Source organism: Triplophysa dalaica, chromosome 9, assembly GCF_015846415.1.
Source record: "Triplophysa dalaica isolate WHDGS20190420 chromosome 9, ASM1584641v1, whole genome shotgun sequence".
NCBI lineage: Eukaryota > Metazoa > Chordata > Actinopteri > Cypriniformes > Nemacheilidae > Triplophysa > Triplophysa dalaica.
The window spans coordinates 12,842,166-12,866,556 of record NC_079550.1 but is presented as its reverse complement, the minus strand read 5'-3'; the positions used below and the strand labels follow the sequence as shown (position 1 = coordinate 12,866,556).

At 39.9% G+C, this 24,391-nt stretch overlaps 1 protein-coding gene across 3 annotated transcripts in view; it reads right to left on the bottom strand.

Annotated features, from left to right (window-relative positions):
* grik4 (glutamate receptor, ionotropic, kainate 4) overlaps positions 1-24,391 on the bottom strand; it is a 275,509-nt gene that overhangs the window by 24,425 nt on the left and 226,693 nt on the right. For all 3 annotated transcript variants that reach the window (XM_056756694.1, XM_056756693.1, XM_056756692.1), the window contains one exon: positions 1,723-1,830. In XM_056756694.1, the coding sequence (XP_056612672.1) occupies positions 1,723-1,830 (108 nt within the window). The remainder of the gene's footprint in view (positions 1-1,722; positions 1,831-24,391) is intronic.

Sequence of the window (24,391 nt, the reverse complement as noted above, 5' to 3'; positions counted from 1 at the left end):
TTTGGATCATTCTTTAAAATATCTTCTTTTGTGTTCTGGAGAACAAAGAAAGTCATATAAGTTCGGAATGACATAATGGTGAGTAAATGAGGAAAGACATTTTTTGGTTAAACGTTCCTTAAAAATAGCACAAGTGCACTCGACTACAACTCATAGCTTAACATTTTTTCACATGTTAAGATCCCAAAACATAAACAAATATTTATTTTTAACAACACCCTAAAACACAGAATAATACAGGGTTTCAGGCTGAATTACTGTACACTGATGCAATTGTTTAGTGAATTCACCCCTCAGGACTGTAAACACCATTTGCTCACATCCTGTCTGCACATCAAAATGTTCATGGCACAAACTGTACACGTGTGCATCAATTAGTCCCTGAAACCGCTGAGAAAATGCACATATCCTGATTTTAAATTATATCATTTCAAAGACAAGAATGACTACAACCCCCCACAACAGTTAGTGTATTTTTATTCAGTCTTGCCGTTAAAACTCGAACCTGCTTTTGAAAACAGTCTTTCCTAACAAAAATGTTCACTCTAGCCCTTATCACCTGGGGAAAATTCAATCTGTTTGATGGGTGTGTGTAACGTGACCCTAGTGGTGACAAAATCTGAGCGCAGTAATGAAAGTGCTGGTGGAACGCTCCACAGGTGCAGAGTCCCGCAGCATGTTTTCAACTGTTGCGAGTTTGCTGAGATAAAGTAGACGTTGCAATCAGCCTGTGATGAATGAGCGGTGATAGAGCTGAAATAGCTGTTCAGTGTCTCTTTAATGTGGCAAAAGCCTTTGTGTATCTTTAAAAAGCAATAAATGCGGCGCAAACTTTTAAGTTCTCCCAGCTGCAACCCAAAACAATTAAGAAGTAACAAAATGTAGGTAAATATTAATTGTTCCAACTCTATCTGTTTCACTTGTGTAGACTCATAAAACGTTCATCAAGCTAATTTTCTTTTTCTTCAGCTGTATAGGCTAAAAAAGTGTTATCCTTACACTACAAAGTTCCAGTGTAATAAATTTAGCAGCATTTTGTGGTGAGGTTGTGAATTGCAATCAACGGCTCACTCTACCGCTCATCCCTCCTTTTCGAAACACTACGGAGGCTGACACAGGAGAATCCAGTCCCGAAAGAGATAACGTATTTTAGAAATGCACTCTGCAGAGCAGTTTGTCCATTTAGGGCTACCGAGTCTTCAAGTCTTCAATGTGGCACTTTATTGCCTCTAGAGGTGTTCATCGCATGGTTGTTTTTTATTTCTGATTCTTTATTTATCTCTCGCTGCCAGTGTTGGGCCGGGGTGACCCAGACGGATATGAGACACAACCACCCCACGGCTGCAAAAAGCTCCGTTCCCCATCACTATACCGTATGTGAGATGATGAGAAAATTGCTCCGAGATTACAGCCTTGTGGATTACATCTTCAATTGGTGGTTGCTGCTCCAGGAAATGCTATCACAGGCATACTTGTTAGTTTCTTGGAGGAGATGAGTCTTTATTTAGATCAGAGTTAAACCCCAGGTTGATTAGACAGAACGATTGTGGAAACTGCAAAGAGGAGCTACTGGTCTTGACTACATAATATTTCCAGTGTCAAAGTTTATTTGTGAATCAAATCTTTTTTTTTTTAAATGATGAATCAATCGGTTCGTAAAAAATGTTGAATGATTTATCCATTTGACCTGTATGAAAGGTGTCCTGAGATAAGATAACTTACCAGGATGGTGGTTATGGTGAGAGTGGTGTTGAAAAGTGTGTCTGTCAGGTTAAGTGATGGAAGTTGCTTCTCCATAGACAGTCCCTGCTCTGAATGCCATTGACCAATCTGCAGGCAAAAAGACAGTTTGAGTTATACTAACCCTTCAAGCAAACTTTGTCTTTTATAAGACCCAGAACTCCAAATGACACATGATAAAGGAACAACCATTAAGCCTTACGGCTCAATGTCGGGTAGAGGAGAATGCGGATATATCCACACACATCCACACGGAGCAATCAGAACACCTTAAAGAAAAAGCCATTGGGACACGGGAGATGCAACAGAACGCATTCATTAACTCAATTACACCCCAATTCTCTGAAGCGAGTCAATGTCCTCATTATCATTCCGGTTTGGCTGGCACCCCTCCGCCAAGTCACCTATATGAGGGCCATGCTGTCTTTTATAGGAGGCGGAGTCTCCACCCAGCACACATGGCAGTCTTATATCACCCATCATATTTATATTTCATTGTAATTACGAAGCCGCATGGTTCATTGGGCCTCCTGCTTAGAGTCTTCTGCAAAAGGTGCTGCTCTACTTATCTTCTCTCTCTACCTGATCCCCAGATCCCCATAGACCCAATAGACACAGGGGAGTGTGCTGCAGAACAGTCTAGATCTACAATTATTCACTCTTTGAGATATAAAGGTGTCAAGGGCCGCAAACAGGCTTGTTCTGTTCAAAGAAAATGTATCAAAAACTTTGTCAAAAAATGAGGTAGTTTTAATCTAAGGACCTGGATCCCGTTGCAAAGAAACTTCAGTAAAGAAAACCGTTACACTTACAGTTGCAACAAAATGTGTGAATTTCTTTCTAACATTCTTCTAAATATCTTTGTCTGTGTTCATCAGTACAAAGAAATGTACACAGATTTGAAACAACTCAAGGGTGAGTAAATGAAGACAGAATTGTAATTTTTCTGTGAACTGGATCTTAGTTGCAACTGGATACCCTGGGTAAAGTGCCTATTAGAGTAACACGTTTCAATACTGCACAACTCATTTTATGAAAAAGCGAATAAAATTGCAACTTTTTTAATGCAAAATAAGACATCAAGTTACTCTTCTCTTTCCTCAGCTAACTTTAGCTATCTCAAAGAAATGTTGACAAATGTTTCATTTTGGGTTAACTATTCCTTTAAATATATCACCATTTTCTCCCAATATGAGGAGTGTTACTAAAAGTTCAATATTATGCTGTCATTTATGGTGCAATGCATTGATACATTGACACTTTGAAGTGATAGTTCACCCAAAAATGAAAATTCTTTCAATCATTTACTCACCCTTTTGTCACGTCTAACCTGTATGAGTTTCTTTCTTCCGCAGAACACAAAAGAAGATATTTTGAAGAATGTTGTTGACCGAATAGCGAGGCAGCCATTCACATGCATTGGTTTGGTGTCCATTCAATATAAGTCAATGGCTGCCACCGTCGTTCGGTTATCATCATTCTTCAAAATATCTTCTTTTGAGTTCTGCAGATGAAAGAAAGTCATAGAGGTTTGAATTTGAAAGGACCAGAAGTTGAGTAAATGATGACATCATTTTCATTTTTGGCTGAAATTTCACTTTAATACAATCAGATTACAAAGTATCAGAAGAGTTACTTCCAACTCTTCTTTTGATACTATAGCCACAGAACCAGGCTCAGTTATTAAAATTCTGGTCTTGCATGAGCCATATTTCCAGAGATATTCCTAAGAGGAAATGCAAAAACTTCTAGCATAACTTCCATGTCGCAAAGGAGAATTGAATTCAGAACTGATCTGATACCCATGAGATTGAAAGATGTTGATTGAATAGGCTTCTATTTGAAAACAAAGCACCATTCATTCATAGTAACGGAGAAATATGAAGAAAGGAAAAGAGTGCAAAACACAGAGACATCAAAGATTTCCATGGAGAGGGTTAAGACAAAATCGTGTGTTCTTGCCTCTGTGCTACAGATATCACCGTGCTTTCATGAATGAAACTCATGACATCTGATGCATGTGGTGATGTGGTGCATAACGTAACCAACCAACTACCAACTTTGAAGGATTCTGAGAGAGAGAGAGAGAGAATAAGTGAGTAAGTTATGCGCAGAGAACAATTAAGAGTTAATAGGAGAGGAGGAGGAGGCGTAGGCAGAGAGTAGAGGCAGGAACAGAGCGGATGGTGCAGTTAAGCTGTGGGCAGGAAGAGATCCTGGATATCAGCCAACTGGGAGGAACTGCCCTGAAATTGGCCCTCTACTCAGCATAGCTTGGATAAACACGGAGTACAAAACACACTCAAAGTGGCTTGGGGCGTACACGCTCATTCAACTCAACCCAGAAAAATATTTTTTTTCTTTCTTTCCTTATTTCATTTTCATTTCCTTTCATTTTATTTATATAGCACACATAAACACAACAGAAGTGGACCACTGTGCTTTGTAAAGTATAAAACAACACTACAGGATAAACAGACAAAAAAAGCAAGAAAAAGAACAATAAGACATAGTACGAATAAAATATACTTAAAATAGAATAAACCGTGTATAAAATATACATGGTATGTGGAAAATACAGCGTTTTTTAACCTTAAATCGTGTTTATACATTGCATTACATCTAAAACAAACAATAATATTAGTTTTAGCCGCGTCATATGACTCCTTTAATTTTTTATTAAACTCATGTACAGAGGACAGAGATCTCAGATAAAACAGAAGAGAATTCCTTAAGTTGCCCATGCAAATTTGTTGGTTTATGTGCTGCTTCACCATTCACTAAGGTTAGTTTGGGTGTTCTTGGTGATTGGTTGGTTTGGGTAAAGCCAAAAGATCACATTTCGAAGTCTACATGATATTCTGGTTTAAAGATATTCAAGTCTTACAGTTGAAGTAATAGCCCACCTCTTCTCAAGAGAAATTCCGTACTGATGGTGCCCGTACCAAGCACCACTATATTACATAGAGGCATTAGCAGCAATTTTCATTTTATCTGCTGCCTTTATAAAAATTCAATCTGATAAGGCCGGGCCAAAGTTCAAGGCTTCAAATTGAGCATGATTCTCTCTGAACGGGTGAACGGGTTGCGCTCTTTAATGTTCTTAAAGGTCTTCCGTGCGTTTCATGCCTAAGCTATACATAATCACAACAAAGGCCTGGCTAGCAACTCATTTTCTGCGCCAAGCTTTTAAGAGGCTATAAGGGAGCAGTTCTGGTAATTAAGTGTCCAAATTGAAAGCAACAAGCTATGGTAAATGAGTGTAACCGGATGAGAAGGACCCATATATCCTGTTCATTTAAACCAGTCACGATTAATCACAGGCTATGAATGCTTGTCATTAATTACCGTTGACAGGTGCACATTATCAAAGTCAAATCTTAGCACCGCCGCTTGTATAAACTGTACTTACAGCTTCTTGTACAGTACGTGTGATCAAAGAGCTGGTAATGTACTCAGGGACATGCATCTGAAGTTCAACAGCATTCAGTCAGCTTCCGTCTGAGAGGGTGTTATTGTACCTCGAGTGTACTTTTCTCCGTTATGAGACTTTAAGGAGCACTAAAAAGGTGCTAAAGAGAGTCTGCGAGGATAAACGTAATGATAAAAGCAGAGTAAACACCGTTGTCAGGTGGTTTGATTTTGTATCCTACAATGGCAGGAAAGTATCAACTGGAGATTGTGATATACTGTTTATCCAGTACTGTGAGATTTAAAAAAAGACAGAAAAATATAAAGTGCTCTGCCGGAGCACCAGATGGAAGATTTTAGGAAGGACAGTCCTGTTATTTATTATGAAAGTTTTTGTGCGCTGCTGCTCCACCCGTTCTGGTTGTTTACACCATCACAACTAGGTGCTCTGTGAATGTGTCGTATATCGATTTGTCTAGGCAGATTTCAATTAAATTACTGTTTTGAGAAATTATATAACATAAAGCAACAAAAACTGTTTTTATAGCAAAGGCACACTGGGTTATGAATGAATTTATCTTTTTGTTTTGCATCTACAAAGAGTTTTAAGAATTGCTTAATTAAGTAAAAAATTATATTGTACTCTATTTAGGGGCTTTTTGCATTTATTGGTTGAAAGGACAATAGAGATACACAGCAAGTAAACGGGGAAGACAGAGGACAGTAGGCCACGTGCTACAACAAATACGTCGATATTAAAGTTACAGTTCACCTTCAAAATGAAGAAAATCATTTTCTCACCCTATTGTCACTTCAAACCTGTATGACTTTCTTCAGCAGAAAACAAAAAATATATGTTGAAATATTTGTGCGCACACTATAAAAATCAATGGGGAACAATGGTTTTTGGTTCAACTTTTGTGTTTTGCAGAAGAAAATCACACAGGTTTAACACAAAAGGGTGAGTAAACGATGACAGAATTATAATTTTGAAGGTGAACTATTCCTTTGAGTTGAATTTCAAACCAAATCACTAGTGTGTCATATAACTGCAAACCGTGATATAAAATTACCCACACTATATAAGATTTTGGTCATAACGCCTACCCCCAGTACATGCTACATGGATTTCAGCTTTCTGATGTGAGGTTAGCGCATGTCAGAAATAATCATAGAGTCCATAACTGCTACATATATAATTATCACTTCAGCTGCGCTGACACGCTCCACACGTTATCTCTCTATCATTTCTTCTTTCTCCCCTTCATTCCCTGCTGTAAATCCATCCATTAACAGAGGACAGTGGGATGGCCAGGCAGATCTGTATTTTTCGTCGAAGTCTTACTGCGAACAGACGCATGGATTCGATTGAGATCAATTGAGTGGTATGGAAAAGATGGAGGCGAGGAAGAAAGGGGATGATGGATAAGCTGAAGCCCAACCGTTGGCCTGGAAAGCTCTGTCGCCCTGGAGATAACAAAAACGTCTATTGTGAGATTCACAAGCATTCAGTCAGGGCTTGAATAGAGCTTGTGCTTACATAACAATGAACACTCGCTTTCCACTTGTACATGCGTGTCAATTGACCGCCTAGTATCAAACTCTGTTTATGAGCCTACTTGATCATAAACTCTTGAATGGAACACTATTAAATCTACACATCATAAAGACACATTTGGGCCAATCAACAAACATTTTCCTGCAAACCCTGTGCTCACCACTCGATCACTCAATTGATGAATGCCCACTGTTGTTTATTTGGTAGCAAGATTTTCACCTTCTAATGTGGAACAAGGATAATGTCACACCAGCGGTCATTATATGGAAACATACGGATAAAGAGTTAAAGGCGGCTTAAAAGGTCAGGCGAGTAGAGACCCTTTGAAAAAGCAACCTTTCACTACAATCAAAATTTCAATTTGCGCTGCATAACCAGCAACAGAAAAACATTTCTTGTTATTCCCAAATAGCAGAACCAATCTCAACATTCATTATTTGAGATTATCCGCCGGTCGCAGGGCCGTTCCCATAATGAGGAGACGGTGGAGATCAGAGCTCCACCCAAAGCACAGCTGACATCAAAGCTTTCTCCAAACACCCCCATACATGCTTAACAATGCTCAGCCTGAGCTCCCACCAGCCTGTTGCTACCGCTGAAAGTTGGGAGGGGAGATTTTTCGTTCAGTCGTTTCTCGATTTATCGGTTATCTCTGCAACCTCCGTTTTCCTCTCTGAGGGGCCTGACTGGCCATGCATGGGTAATGAGGAACAGAGAAATCTCTTTCTCTCTGCAAGCATTTACATGTGATGTGTGATAACGTCTAGCTGCCAGGGCTTTGCCGCTTTGCTTGGGAGTCTAATAGGGAACCAGCGGGATGCAGCCAACCGTTATGGCCAGACTCACACAGAACACAAAAAGCTCTTCATATTCCTTGCAGAGATTGAAATAATGTACAGACATTTTCTTCACAAAACAATTTAAATGCTTTTAGTTCAAAAAATTATATTGCTATAAACCGTAGGGTTGAGATGATAAAGCTTCAAAATAGAGGTTAGAGGTGCAAGTGGTAATCTATTTATCTACTAGTTCCTCAATCTGTGTCACAAATCTGACAAATGTAGCCCATAAAAAACAATTGCACAATGTAATGAGATTAATGTAATTCTAAATGTATGTAGATGAAATAGATTATAAAATGAAAATGTTGAAAACATAGTTTAACCCTAATAACTCGTTTAATTTAAACAGAAACAAAGCATCACCAGACGTCTGGTGTCTAAAAACTGAGGAGGATCAGAGCAGCATGTCAGTTGTTATAAATGTTAAACATATATACTCATTCCATAGGACTACAAGATAAAAGCAAAATCATTGATGCTGATTATTACCTTTGATGTTGTAATCTTGATTTGAATATTACTTTCAGATATTCGAATACATGAAAAACATTTTACACGCAACTAAGCAAAATGAGAAACGTTTATGGATGATTTTATTGCTGTTTTTGCTCTTCTCTCAAAGTGCACAATGATTCTCTTTGGAACATGAAAACTAAAACGGTTAATTATTCAAAGAGGAGACATAGAAACAATCAAAGAACACTCAACATGACTAAAACACTCAATGCCTTCAGGTTATACATGAATGAGTCTGAATACTCTACATGATGAGTTAGGCTTGTTGCAATAGTTGGTGTCACCGGTGATACATGGTGTGCACCCGCCTACCGATTACATCAATACCGGTGAATTACATCCAACGCGGATCGACCCCCACCGTCATTAAAATTTTATAGTAATAAATATTTTTGTTTAGACAAAGACCAGACGGCGCATCTGAATTCTGCTGCTGCATTTAACGTAAGAGGAACAAGTAGATTTTATTCATCATTTGAGAAGGACGAAGTGCTGACTGACAAGACAATGGCGCAAAATCACTGTCATCAAGAGCCGATCAAGTTTAATTTTTCTAATTTTCAAAAGCCGGTGCTTTGCCATTTATTTAACATAAACGTTTTTTTTTCGTTTCGTATACGTTTCTTATTTATTTATTTAACATAAAAGTTTTTTGTTTAGTATTCCTTTATTATTCGATTCTTATTTATTTATTTAACATAAAGTTTTTCGTATTAGTTTCATATTTAGGCTATGTATTTATGTGTTGCACAATGTGTGCCGTGATTACTCCTTTTTACACGTCGATTAACATGTGGGAAAATTTCATCACTGCAACATCCCTATGATTCATTTATTTTTTACGTTTTATCTGTACGTGGTTGTTTATGATAAACTTTGTGAGCCTGGCGCACTTCAACTCAACTCTTCTTTCACGGTGAATGATCTAAACGCCTCTGAATGGCCAGTATGTTAATACGATGAACTGTGATTGGCTGTGATGCTCAAAGCTGTAGCAGAGGAAAAAATAATGCTATCAGTGACATTTGTTCATTTGTTCAATTAGATTGCGACTGTCGTAGTTAGTTTTATTATGAAGGGGCCGTTATCCCCCTTTATCTTCAATTTGGAGGGCAGTTTTGTTCACCTTTTTGTCATTTGCTTTCCAAACCCTCTGTTAATTTCCGACCCTGATCTAAACAATGTAACAGTGATGTTTGGAACCGATCTCTCTTCTCTAAGTAATTATCTGTTAATGGAGCGTAACGTTATCTTACACAATGAAAAGTTGTTTAGGAATTCTTAACCCAAGGCTCCTTATTTAAACTGATTTAAAATACAATGCTTCCTTCTTGTGTTAGAAGCTATTTCTAAGTTAATTTTAAGTACACCTGCTAAGAAAGTTTAAAGAAATATGGGATCTCTCTCAACACTGTGTTTATATTTAGGCTATCTAAGGTTAGAAAACGCTGGGAAAACTTTACATTAACGTAACAAAGGTGTAATGCTAGAAAGTAGGTAGATAACACTATAATGGTATGGTTTAACAAAAAAACTTACCTGGCTGAGTCTGACATGAAAAGGCTAGCAAGCATTCACATTTTCAATATTCCATTTGTTTCAGCATTTTTTTTTACTGGAAAGAAGATTCATATATCAATCAGATAGTGTTGTAATTTAATTCTCGCAATGATTTGTTCGATGTTTTGAATACACTTAAGATATATTCTCTATAATATTGTACAGTACAGGATATGTTTCTGTGTGTTGTGCACACTGTGCCCCCTTAAAAAAAATGGGTGCATGACGCCCCTGATTGCAGCGATGCATTTGCTTATTTTCTATCTTTTGTCAGTATGTAAAAACACATTTTAGATTTCTCGCAGTTCAATCATACGTACAACAAGTTTCCCTCTTCTTAAAAGAGTAAAGATAGCAGTAAACGCTGCTGCATTCAGACTTTCTGCCAAGTGACTCCCTTGACTTTCGTGTGACTTTAGAATAAGAATTTTAAAGTTTTACAAAACATGTAGTCTGTTTAATATTTGACCTGTGTTTCTCTCTCCTTTATCTCGTGTTTGTGTGTGTGTGTGTGCGTGTGCTTGTCTGTGTGTCCATGCGCGTCCTTGTGTCTGCATGTCCATGTGTGTCTGTGTGTTAGTATGTGAGCTAGCGTTTGTATGTGGGTTTGTCTGTCGTCTGTTTTCACCTTTTTTTAGTTTTTACAGGTATGTAACTTTAATTGATTTTATTTTATTCAATATGTGTTATGTACAGATGCTTTGTAAAAATGAAAATTGTAAGAAGCGCTATATAAATAAAGTTGAGTTGAGTTGAGTGTGTAGTGATGTCATGTGGTTCCCCGCTTAGAGTGTGCGTGTGTGTGAAGATTTCCCACCCATACCATATCAGTGAGTTTCCGCTTCTCAGGCTGTTGTGATTGGTCAGTCCCCCTCTCAGTGCACGTGTATTCATACACTTTGGCTTTTAGCAATAAACAGTAACAACTTTCCTTCATCAGTTAAAACATGCAGATCGATCAAAGTGTAACGGAGGTCTGCTAGTGCATGTTCAATCGTCAATCTTTATAAGAGATCGCATTTTTCCCCCTATTATGGTGAGGGAAATGACACCGGCACGAAGGCGTCAGACCAGTTATATTAATTAACACTAATAACAGAAGCGTTTGTTTTGCCTTTTTATATTGGACCCGAGTTGGATAATAAAACAAGCAGATTGACTAGGAAACATTTGCAAGCAGGACTTCAAAGGACGTTTCATAGAAGTGTTTTAGACAATATATCAGTGTATTACAAAGAACCGCTTTCACAGCCGATGTTAAAGTCATGAAAGCAGTAATTTGACTGTTGGTTATCTTAGAACGAGTGTAGCTGTATTCTTATTACCAGCTGTAGGACTGTGATGAAAGTGAAAGCAGTTTAGCGCGTAGCTCAGTCAAATTTTTACAATCTCTGATAACCAAACACTACTACAGCGACTCTTCCTCTTCTCTAAAGAAGACCTCACACTTTTTTGTGTATTCTTTTGGTGGGAGGATATTAAAAGCACTGAAGGTCAGACATAAGTGTGAAAAATGCCGATACGGTTCACCTAAAATCCATTCAGACTTAGAAATTAAGTTCTCCACTTGTCTTTTGATTTATTCCCCAGCTCTTATCTGTTTATATACTGGCAAGACATAATAGAAACAGTCCGATGGTCCATACAGACAGTAAAAAACCCATGAAGAAAGACTCTCCTGTGGTGTGTAATCAAAGTCTTAATCTGTCCTCTAAAATCCTAGTTCACAGACACTGTCACACAATTTAATTACTGCAACAAGCAGCGAAAGCAAACATATTGGTTAAATGTCTGTTTATAAAAAATACTAGTCTTGCAAATGCCCCTCTGACGCCTTTTAAAGTCAGTGTAGTTACTCTCCGCTGGCTCTCATGACCCTGGGACTTTATCAAACTCTCTTTAGACTCTCTTTGTTTTCTTTAGCTCTCATCTCTCTGAATCTGTCTCTCACCTCAATTTCTAAGTGGTTAAAACTTGAGCCTGTTCTAACCAATTAGCTGTAAAGTTTGGGTCAAAGGACATTTCTGAGGCCACATGAAGAGCTTGTTGAAAGCTACAGGGGAAAAACTACACAGTTAAAAAGACGGTTTCTTTTGACTTGACCATGCTGTTGTCTCTCTCTCTCTCTCTCTCTCTCTCTCACACACACACACACACAGAGAAGGTGATTTTAAAATCAACAAATAAGCAATGAAGCCCTAGTTTTCTAATAAGCCTGGTTTGGGGTTCACCTCAAAATGCATTTCTGCTTTCAAAAACAACTCCTGACATCCCGCAATGCTTTCCAGCTGCAGGCCTGATCTTCCATATTTCATCACATCCATGTTATTGCTCTCCCCAGGCGGCTGACACAAATTGTGTACATTACAGAGGAACGTTATGGTTGCTGTGACAGTTTTATTGCCGTCTGGATGAAGACATAAACTGGTTATTCATGATTTCCATCAGTGATAATGCAAGACTCTTCAACTTCTATTTCCCCAGATTGTGTCAGAAACCTGCTTTTACCCAGGCAGGAGAATGGATGCTAAGTGATAAATGGGTATAGACATAAAGATATCACATATACAGAAGATCGTTTAAATGCTTTAAAGCTTGTAGCTTATTGCAGTGTTTCCTATGTTTCCCCCCTCAGAGCACAAACCTTCATTGACACCAAATCAGATATGTGTTCTCTTTGATTCATATTTCACTAGATATCATTCAGTGCTGTTATTAATTGTATGAAAATATAAGACATGGTTCGTATAAAAACATTTGAAGAAATGCTTCATTAGGTAACCAAACATGGTACTTGTATGACACTGGGGTGAAAAACAATTTTTTAGCACCTTTTTTAAAGAGTGTTTACTTTATGTAGTAAATTATAACAATGTACTAGTAGTATATTTACTTTTAGTCCTACTAGTATCTCTTACTATCAATATTACTTGGAACAAAACTTTTTTTAGGTGATAAACTTATCACTTTAAGTATACTTTACAGTAAGTGCAACAGAAGTAATCTTTAAGTAAAAAATAGATTACCACTGTATGACAGTATTTAAAAAGTATATAATAGACTACTTTATCAAAAGAGTCAACACAACAAGCCAAGTAATGTGTACTAAGAACACTTAATTATATTAATTACAGTATATTTCAATCGAAAGATGGTTTACAACTGTAAAAACAAATATTTTTGTATAAATTTGTGTATAAGTTTTTTTACTTAAAATGTATTAAAACACAGAAGTAAATCCTATTGTTGTTTTTTAAAGGCCAAATAAACATTTCTGTCAGTATAAGTCAAGTATACTTAAGAGTAATGTTAAGTATACTACTGAGAATTAAATTTACACAAAGCAAGCTTTATTTTTTGTTAAAGGGGTCATTTTACGTGGCTAAAACGAATATTAATGTTTGATTTAGATGTTATACAATGTGTATACACGATTAAAGGTTTAAAAAACGCTGTATTTTCCACATACCGTGCATATTTGTATCTCCTCTTTCCTCCGTCTCTCTAAAACACGCCGATATTTTACAAAGCTCATCGGTCTGAAAAGGGAGGTGTGCTGTGATTGGCCAGCTCATTAGTGCATAGTGATTGGTCGAATACTGCACAGAAATGTAAGCCTCTTACCATATTTGGAACATCAGGTTTCTAAGCAATTATACTGACAGGTACGCCCACCTTACTTATGTATAAATTTGGGCGGTCTTAGTCAAATCGTGTTACGAACTGACGTAGATATACCGGGGTGTGGTTACACAAGGCATTTTAGGCAGGTCTGGGTGAGCATTCGCTTCTAGATAGAATGCATCTTTTGTTCCGACACTTTAATTTTTGCAATTTTACGTGTCTAATACATGCATGGGCAACTTATGACACAGACACACTAAAGAAAAACATGTATTTCTGGCGAATCACCCCTTTAAAAAACCTGGGTATTTACTTTTCTGACTAAAAACTGTCACACAATTTTTTCTAGCTGTATTTTTAAGTCACATTTGACAAAGCAAAATCAAATTCTTTCCAGGTAGCCCCCTGAGATACACACACCTTTGGCTGGGAAACACTGCCTTATGGTCTAAATCAACTGGTCTTGAGATGATTTGCCTGGCTTGTGTAAAACCAGCTGGTGAGGTTCGATATCTTTCAAGATAAAGAGTGAATTTGTAGTTTAACTCCCAGCATGTGACAGGAAGTGTTGACTCCTCTCCAATATTCTGCATGGGGTGCAAACTTGACAGAGCTTAGCAACTAATGTTGTCCCCAGACACAGTGATAAAACACAAATAAAACAGACAGGCCTAATAAATGAGGTCTCGTGCTGAGAGAACAAGTAAACAAATTCAATTGTGAAGAAGAGGGTGTGATGTTCGCTCATGGAGCAGACCCAAGCAAATTTAATCTAATTTAAATAGCTGTGTGTGTATTAAAAGGTCCTGCTGTGAGTGGGTATGAAGGGTTGGCGAGATAAGACCGAAGTCTGCTGCTGTTTGAACTACGCAGAGGATGAGCTCTGGTGGCGAGGGGAAGAAACAGAGCGAGACAGATTCGAAGCGGGAGACTCTGCCTGCTCGCAGCGGGTAAGGAGGCAGCGGTTGATGTCTGCCCTTCGGGGAAGAAGGGAGCTCACACACTTCCTGAATCCCCATCCTTCCCTGCTGCCGGGCCTCTGCTGCAGGTGGCATAATCTCAGGCCTTGATTAACTACTTCTATTACCAAACTTAATTACAAAATCGTCAAGAGCGGCCCGCGCTGGCCGAGCATCGGAGCAACCCCCTGCAGCAATAGAGACAAATAAATAAACAAGCGTGGCTCAGGCAGCCAGATCCTGGCGGCTATTAGGCTCCACAGAGGCCAGGCTAATTAATAGCCTACGATGCTATCGATGGGGGAAATGAAGACAATTGACATTCGCCTCCCTTGAGCCTAGACGGAAACATACAGGGATAGGCCCAGCTGGGTAAACAGGTGTGTGGGTTTCTTCCTCTATGAATAAAGGGATGCATGTGATTTTTTATTTTAGTGAGAAGTAATGATGTGATGCCGAGTACGAACACCTGAAACAAGTCTGCATTACATTTATACATAATGAACATAGCATGAAAATGGAATACCATTCATTCACCAAGTCATTTAGTTTGAATAAAAACTTATATAATGTACCAGTGCCAGAAGTTATTAGATAGCCACAGTGTTAACACCGGACACACATTTTCTGTTTTCTAGAAATATGTTTAAACATTCACGACAAAATGTGAATAGAAGCTAAATGTATAGGATAACCATAAATAAAATAAAATGTCACTAGGTCAACAAATTAAGGAAACGCACACACACGTGCACACAAATCTCATTTTCTAAGAATAATAAAACAAGTAAATATTGTTTTATAAATTGTTTTATATATAAATATTGTTTTAAGCAAATATTTTTACATGTTTTTAATGGGAATCAAGACCAATATTTTATTATAGATTCAAATATTATTAATTTCTAATGCTTAGTGACTTTGTAATTTTTATTTCACCATTTATGTTTGTATCTGGGTTTTGCAAATATCTAACCAAAAAAAGTATAAAAAAATGCTTGTCAACTTTGAAAACACAGTATTAATTTCCTGAAAATCCCTAAATTTGGACATCCGAGATTATAGAAGGACAGCGACCAAATATTTTATTTTAAGAAAGTGACCAAACCGGAAACAGGTGTTGTAAGTCCGCACAGCGTTATGAAATAACAGGAAATCGTTAATCAGCTAATCCAGCTTGTTGTTTTCATTTTTCGCGTTTTATTCTAATTTTATATTAACATTTCAGTGAAAGTAAAATATAAATTTTAAATATTATGTACATTAATTAAAGTCATATTATATACATCTCTTTATATTTGAAAGGCATTTTGAATAAAACATCTTGTGTAATATGTGAACACAAAAGACTTGGACCTGAAAAGTTTCAGCATGTGACGTTAGGCTTAAAGGCTATTTTTATATAAAAAAGAGTTCCATATACATTATGGATGTTGTCCTTTTTAATTCTAAATGTGCAAAACATTTCTGTTAGAGTTAGATTACAGCAAATAGAGTTAAATCTATAAAAACCTAGTCCTAAACTAGGTAAAAGCTAAGTAAACGTGTGTGCGTGAGAGAGACTGCAAATCATTTTCACTGCATTACTGCTCTAAGGGCACACAGGCTGGCTGTGTGCCCAAACAAACCAGCCTCCCATCTCACGCCTCCAGAAGGGCATTTGCACTCAGTGTGCCCCAGGGACACAGCAACTATACTATCTTGCTTAGGGAGCACAGCAAAGTCAATGAGATCACGCCACATCATCTCTGAACCTCAGAACGGGAAAATCACCGTGTCCTTGGTTGGAGTGCAGGCACCAAGAGCCCATTTTAAAATTAAAAGGTGCCCTATCATAATTTCCATCCCGCTTAATAGTACATCTTCATTGCACTGCCCCTCAGAATGGGCTGAATGATATTATCCATTTAGAAGTGTCATCATTTCTGGTACAGGCCAGTGGAGGACACCATCTGCCTGTAGTTGCAGAGTACTGACTCCTTATTACCCTGCTTGATATCGCTCATTACCCCGTTCAATAAAATATAAACACAGGGTGTCCAGTATTAAAGCACATTCTGTGGAAAATATTTACCAGTCTGAACATTCTTTTCATTGCTCATTTAGTGGAGAGAGAGGAAACGCGTGGGTGAGAATGCCGGTCAGAGGCTGCTAGCTTGACTGCGTGAGGTGTCATGGTGTTTAATGGGGTCTGTTTATGGAGATGACTGGTGGAGATTCTGGAAGAGCAGTGGGAGAGGACATGGACGATCGATCCTACCACGGCAAAACCGTTGGAAAGATTAGACTTGCTGAAACCGGCAAGGCTGGGGTGAACTTGACTTTTTCTGCTTTCATAATGATCAAATGAGATACTTTGTATAGATGGATACAAGTATAGACTTAAGTGGTGAATTATAAAATACTTTGAAAATGTTTTATTGGAAGAACAGGGATCAACAAAAAGTGCAGTAAATACTGGTCTCATATACCCCACCAAAGAATACAAACCTCAGGATTTTTTCTTTTTTTTAGGATAGAAAGAGTAGAAAGAAATAGAAGCCAGAACTAATCGGTCAGGTGTTAATGAAAGAGATGTGTTTTCAGCCGATTCTTAAAGATGTGGCTACAGACTCTACTGATCTTGTAGCAGCGGATAGATCATTGCATAAATGTGGAAAAGATCTAGAGAAGGTACGTGAGAACTATTTTTACCCTTTTTGGGATGGCACAACAAGACTGGATCTGGCGGGTAAATCTGTATTAGCGAGTGAAGATATGGGGATAAAGAGCAGAGCTTTGAATTTGATGTGAGCGACAATAGGGAGAAAATGGAACTTAATGAAGAGAGGAGTGACGTGTGCTCTCTCTGGTTCATTGAAGACCACTCTTGCTGGTGCATTCTGGATAATCTGTAGAGGTTTGGTTGTGCAAGTTGGGAGTCCAGCCAGTAGCACATTGCAATAGTCCAGTCTGGATAGGACAAGGGCCTGGACTATGACTTGCATGGCATGCTTGGACAGGAAAGGTCTAATTTCCCTAATGTTGTAGAGGATGAATCTACAGGACCGGGTGGTGCTGGCAACATGATCTGTGAAGTGTGGCTTATTAACGATTTCCACTCCCAGGTTTCTGGCTGTTCTGGAAGGTGTGATATCATTACCCATGCATTTGCATACAACTTTCACAGATCTCTGAGAGTGACACAGTGTTGTCAGTGTTAAAATAAACAAATTGTCATCATGTTACATGACCACACAAGTATTCAGACAGGATTAGTTTTCCAAATGATGTTTGAGTTGCAGTTAATACAACTGGAGGTCTGTGATTTCATGTTCTAATATGGAATATTTGCATGTTTTAGGAAAATAATACAATACAGTCAGTAACTGATATGTATATTCCAGATGGAATAGGTTTTCTCAAAACCCTCGAGCCCAAAAAAAAATGGTGTCACCAAAAGTTGTTAAATTACCATTTTATCATCACAAGTTTATAAGATAATTTACAAACTATTGCAAACTATTGATAATTTACAAACTATTGCAGAGTTATTAAAGTTTTGTTTTTAGTTTATTGAATTTATTTTAAATTAGGTTTCAGTTTTTGTTTTTCTTGTTTCTTATTTTATCAATGTTGCTATTTGTTTCTTTTTATTTTATTCAATGCAATATGATTTTCCATAGTTTTAGCCCAGTTTATTTTCAGTTAAAGGGGTCTGTAGTAGAGTAGGCGGGGCGAGACCGTGGTTCGAGTCCGGTGAGTAATTGTGAATTAGCGCCAGCTGTGCGCACACCGGGCTCGAATCACGTAGGAGATGGGAGCATAAAAGGAACGAGCGACCGGACCGTCGAAGAGAGAGGACCGGGCCCGAACTTGTTTTACGTTTGTATTTATATTGGTATTTATGTTTATGTTTTGTTCGCCGGCGGTCGTCCGTGAGGGGCCGCCGGCTGTTATTATTTATATTAAAAGTTGTTTAATGTTTTCCGGTTCCCGACTCCTTCCTTCCATACTTGAATCTTATTACAGTGGTGCCGAAACCCGGGAGGAAGGAGAGACATGCTGTCGGAGAGTCCTCGCCGCCGAGTGGCCTCGCGGTGCCGGAGAGTTCGGGCAGCGCGGACGAAGGGCGTCCGCCAGTGGCTGCCCGAAGCGGTGGCTCTGGGGAAACGGAAGTGCACAGTGCGGCCACCGTCAAAACTTCGGTGGAACGGCGACCTTTGCTGCCGCGCCCCTGGGTCGAGGTGGGGTGGCTTTCGTCCAAGTGGGAGCGGGGGGGTTGCCGCCGTCCGCCAGAGGCCGGAGCCTGTGTCCGTCCCCCGAGGGGGAGGAGCAGGGGGCGGAAGTGCCGGGTGAGCCACCGCCTGCCAGAGGCCGGAGCCTGCGTCCGTCCGCCCAAGGGGGAGGAACAGGGGACGGGGAACCCGCCCCGACTCCCGGATAAAGGAGGAGCCACCGCCGGCCGCCAGGGGGCGGACGGTCGAGCCGTCCACCGAAGCCCCAGGGCCACCGCAAGGCACCGTGAAGGAGAGTACTCCGGCTGGTTGAGGAACGAGCGGCAGCATGTCGGGGAACCGGATTTTTTTTTTTTTCCTCTCTCCCCTCTCTCTTTCCGGTCGCTCCGAGGGCTCCCGTCTCCGTTGTCTCGTCTCGTCGCTGCATACCCCCCACCCCACCCCCCCCCGAGGGAGGGGGGGGAGCTTGCACAGTCGCGGGGGTACCCCCCGGCCTGTGAGGGGTGATGGGGGTATGTAGTAGAGTAGGCGGGGCGAGACCGTGGTTCGAGTCCGGTGAGTAATTGTGAATTAGCGCCAGCTGTGCGCACACCGGGCTCGAATCACGTAGGAGATGGGAGCATAAAAGGAACGAGCGACCGGACCGTCAAAGAGAGAGGACCGGGCCCGAACTTGTTTTACGTTTGTATTTATATTGGTATTTATGTTTATGTTTTGTTCGCCGGCGGTCGTCCGTGAGGGGCCGCCGGCTGTTATTATTTATATTAAAAGTTGTTTAATGTTTTCCGGTTCCCGACTCCTTCCTTCCATACTTGAATCTTATTACAGGGTCATATGGTGCAAATACGTGTTTTTCTGTGTCTTTGGTGTGTTATAAGTTGCCCATGCATGTTTTAGACACATACAATTGGCAAAATTAAAGTGTCGGAACAAAAGATGCATTCTATCCAAAAGCCAATGCTCACACAAACCTGTCTGAAACGCCACGTTTAACCACACCCCCATAAATCTAAGTCAGTTCGTGGTATACAGACTGTCCAAATGTATGCGCAAGTAAGTTGGGTGTACCTGACAGTACAATTGCTTTGGAACCTGATGTTCCAAATGTGGTAAGAGGCGTTACATTTCCATCACACACTTGCAGTTTTCGACCAATCACTACAAACTGGCCAATCATTGCACACCTTGATTTTCAAGGCGATGATTTTTGTAAAGAATCTGTGCATTTCAGATAGGTGGGGCAAAGAATAGATACAAACATGCACGGTATGTGGAAAATACAGCGTTTTTGACCCTTAAATCGTGTATACACATTGCATTACATCTGAAACAAACGATAATATTCGTTTTAACCGTGTCATATGACCCCTTTAATAATTTTAATACCAAAACGTATTTAATATCTATATAGTTATTTATTGCTGAGGCAAGATTTAAATTTTTTTTTAGTTTAAGATTTTCAAATAATATTCTCACAGTTATATTCAGTATATCCGGCCGAGGACATCTCCAGCCCCACTTCCAACCCAGAGACAACCCAGACATCCCCCTGCTGCACTGCACGGTAGGACCAGCGTGGACTTGGTACTACCATGACTGAGCCCATAATCGTGATATATCTGACTTTGTGAATGAAGAGGAATATTGGCTGCTTTCTACCCCGCTGGTCCAGACCAGCTCTTCCAAGTCCCCGCTTGTCCCGTCCAATTCTTCCACACCCCATTGGTCCCATCCAGGTCTTCCAAGTCTCCGCTGGTCCCGTCCAGCTCTTCCAAGTCCCCACTGGTCCCGTTCAGCTATTCCAAGTCCCCGCTGGTCCTGTCCAGCTCTTCGCCAGTCAGCTCCTCCTTTTCAGCCTCCATGAAGGTCCCGCTCAAACTCCCTCCTCCTGTGTTACCGTCCTTATGTCCTTCTGACATAGGTCTGCTGGCATCCGGAAACCCCTCAGCTTACCCTCTGCATGCAAGGGCCGTTGGGTCGCTGCCTCGAGGGTTGAGTATCTCATGTCTCCGCCTCCAGCCTCCGAGCTGGACTCCACCTTGGCCCTCCCTCAGCTCCACCAGGCTCCCCCATCCCTCTGGCTTCGCCTTGGTCAGTCGACCTTCTGCCACCTAGTTGCTCCAATCCTCTGGATACACCACGTCATTCCGCGCCTTGGGCACTGTCAAGCTCCACCTTCCCCCAACTACAGTGCCATCCTCGGTCGCTCTGGCTCCGACACGCTCCTCAGGTCCCCGCCTGTGCTCGGTTGCCTGAGCCATCTGCTTCGCCTTGGCACTCCAGACCTTCTGTGTCACCCAGGCTCTCCGTCTGCACAGCTTCACCCTGGGCTCCTCTTTCATCAGAATCATCTCTGTCACTCGGCCCTGGTGTCACCAGCCATCCCATCTCCACCACGGCTCTTCCCTCTGGTGACTCAACTTTGGACAGTCATCTTGGCTGGTCTCTGGACCGTTATTTGCCTTCTCATGCTCCTGGCCCCTTGGTTTCTTTCCACCGTCCTAACCAGCCTGGCCCCACTGACTACTTCCTCTCCCCATTGCCAACCCCTCGTCCACCCCCCCCCCCCAGTTCGACCTTGTCGGTGTGAGGACATGCGGTTCCGGAGGGGGGCGTAATGTTACAGTTATCTTCAGTTTGGTTTTGTCATCTGTGTTCATTATAACTTATTTAGTCCCTCAAACTCAATGTTTTACCTGATTATGTTCTCCTTGTGTATTTATGCCTGTCTGTTCCTCAGTTCTTGGTCTGCCTTTGTTTGTCTAAGTGGAGCGCTTTTTTTCCTTGGTTCTCTTTCGTGTGGATCATTAAATACGATTTTATTGGACTACTCCATTTTCGTGAGCGTTTTATTTAGCCATCCCGTGACAAAAATATCCAGTTATATTTTATTTGACTTCACTTAACAGAAATGATGAAGGTTTATTAAACTTGTATAAAACGCAAACACAGATAAAAAATATATTGACTGACTGAATGTAATGTCAGTTGAATTGGATAAATTCGCCTGCTAAATAATCATACTGTAAGGGTAAATATACAATTGTAAAAAAAACTATTCTGAAAAACTATTTTGGTCCAAACATGGCTTTAATGCACAAATGGCATAGCGTGCATCTGCAAGATGCCTACCAGAGAAAATCTATTTAAATGTGGCAACAATGTGTGAGCTCCGCCTCATACAGTATGTACCCCCTCCCTCACCTACTGCATACTGTCCATGCCTCCAGAAGATAAGTGTATGTACATATGTGGACCAATCTGTCCAACAGCCACAAGGTAGGACTGTCTTAGCCAAGTCCACTAGCACATGATGGACAACTCTAGACTTATTTGGGCTGTCAGTGATGTACCGCCTTCTCTCTCTTATTCAGCATCTCTGGGAAGATTATCCCAAAGCGTCTATCAACATATGCAGAAGAGATTTGTCTGTAAGAACACGTCCTTGTTGGTCTTTCTATGAAACCTGGCAGCTTCACTCGGGAACCTGTTGCCAAGGCATCCATTTACTTCTAATAGCTGCTAATCTGACACAGAGCATTGTGCTCTTAATTCTTCAATCTATTCACCAACACTACATCACACACACAACACACTCTTATTTCACATGAATGTCAGCATTTCAATTTAATTTACCACTCGAGCAGCAAAAATTTAATATTAGCAGGCCAACAACACAAATGACTGCAATATCATGATCTCACAATCAGATCTGTACACAGTATCATGTGTGCCACTGGGGATGATGCTGAGGGGTTTTCTTATAAAATGTTACTGCAGCTTACTGCTCAGTGCATATCTTACAGTATATTGTATGTAAAGGTGCTGTGTGAAATATTTTGGAGGATCTACTTACAAAATTGCAATATAATATGTGATGCGATCTGGGAAAACCCAACACATGGTGAAAATGTACGTTTGTATGAAACAAAAGCTATGGCTATCTGAAGTCAGCTGATCGCCATGATTTTTTGCAAGTTTTAAATTGTTTATCATGGGCATAGTGTCTGAACTTTTGATCATCCCTTGTATGTTTTGTGATCTAGTTGGTCCGGACGGTGAGCTTCGGCAACTCACGTTAATGTTGTATAAAATTTTTGCATGCCGTAGTTTACACAGGACTGGCGGGAAATGTGCATTGATACACCGTCATTCTTCATGCTATGTGGTTAACTTTGATAGATGAGCTGTCTTTGTAGAGAGAGAAAGTTATGAGTGATTTTTTGCAGCTCCGCTGGCATGTCCTTAAACATCGGTTAGCCACTATAAATAGCTATTTTTCAGCAATAAACAAGTATATTTTGCCAAAATATTTGCTAGATGCTAGTATAATAATTTAATCAATTTTGTCAAAAAATGTATCTTCAATCTATTTTTTGATATTGCTAAAAACGTCCCAGCGTGACATTTGACAGGTTTTCCCATATGGCATCACATATACATAACTATGGGTTCAGAGGTGTGTAAAGACCTACATAATTAAGCATTATGTGTTTTTATTACCTTAGATTCAGAAAAGTTGTTCTCAAAAAAATTTTGTATGGCCTCCTTTGTTAAGGGTGGATCACTTCGCACCCCCCCAATTAAAGACTTATAATCTTAATAAAAAAATATTAAACCAATAACATATTCAGTTATATAATGCTGAACGATTTTTGGTTGTTGGGCTTATTTTTCTGACGTTTGATCCACAAATGAAAAGAAAATGTCACGTAAAATAGAGACGTGAAAAAAAATCTTTCCACTAAGAAAACAGTGATGTCTTTGTGTAACTAATAAGGTTGACCGCGAGCACCAGCTGTCGTTCTGATCTCTGCTGTTTGCAGTAGTGAACAAAGTTTCGTCTACCGACCATACGTCCATCAATGACTGCCAGAGCCCTCCATATGGGAACAGCCTGTAGAAGTGCAAGAGAAAGCTGACAGTATTTTGAAAGGTTAAAAGTGCAACAGAAAAGTGTGTGTATGACACAAGGTGACAGTCACAAATTCAATGTCACTCGGAAAGCAGTCTGCTGTTTGACAGCAGTAGCCCTCTGTTCCTGTTCTCTCTCCTGTCATATACAGAGAAGAAGAAAAACTAGCACAGGTCTGTTCCGTCCTATCTGTTTTTCCCAAATTGCTGTTGTAAGTCAGAACAGAGAAAAAGATCATAGAGAAGCAAGTAAGCTCATCAAATTTAACTTTAGAAGTTGCAGATGAAATTGAGTTTGAAAGCGGATGGTGATTTTACTTTGTGAAAACAAGGTCACCTTTACGAGGACTGCAGACAGTAAAGCACCTATTTAGCAAAACCCTGCTTTGTTATCCATTTTCTAACAACACCAGATGGCACACCTGATAAAGTACCCGCCTCACGTTACAAAAGCATTACCATGGACATCCAGATCCACCAATAAAATCACAAGACCACGAAAGTGCCAATTAACACGAATTTCATCACGATTGGTCTGGCTGTCCCCACTGGCCACTCCAAACTGTATATATCCACAGTTTATTTCCAGCACACATCTGATCGACAGAGGAAGAATAATGTTCTATTAAACGAATAGACATCTCAACAAAATCATTTGAATACATTTCTTCTGTGTAACACAGAATATTTTTTTCCAGTCAATTATCTGTATAATGAAAGTAAAATATGACTGGAACTGTCTAGCTCCAAAATAAGAAAAGTGGATCATAAGAGCATAATAAAAGTGGGCCAAATCACTGTATATTACTTTTTTAAGCCTTTTAAAGGCTCAGTGTAAAGTCGATGTGTTTGGCAGGATCATGTCTATATAAGAAGCCATTTCTTCTTCCTGATCACATGACTTAAGCATATGTCTTTTCAATATCTTTTCAATTTATCATTTGATTTGGTTCGGAAAATTTGAATGCTTTGTTCATGATGGAGCAGATTATACTGTAAGTAGACACCAATTTCGATCTGCTCTCTTGTGCGCTTTTGACATCTTGGAGC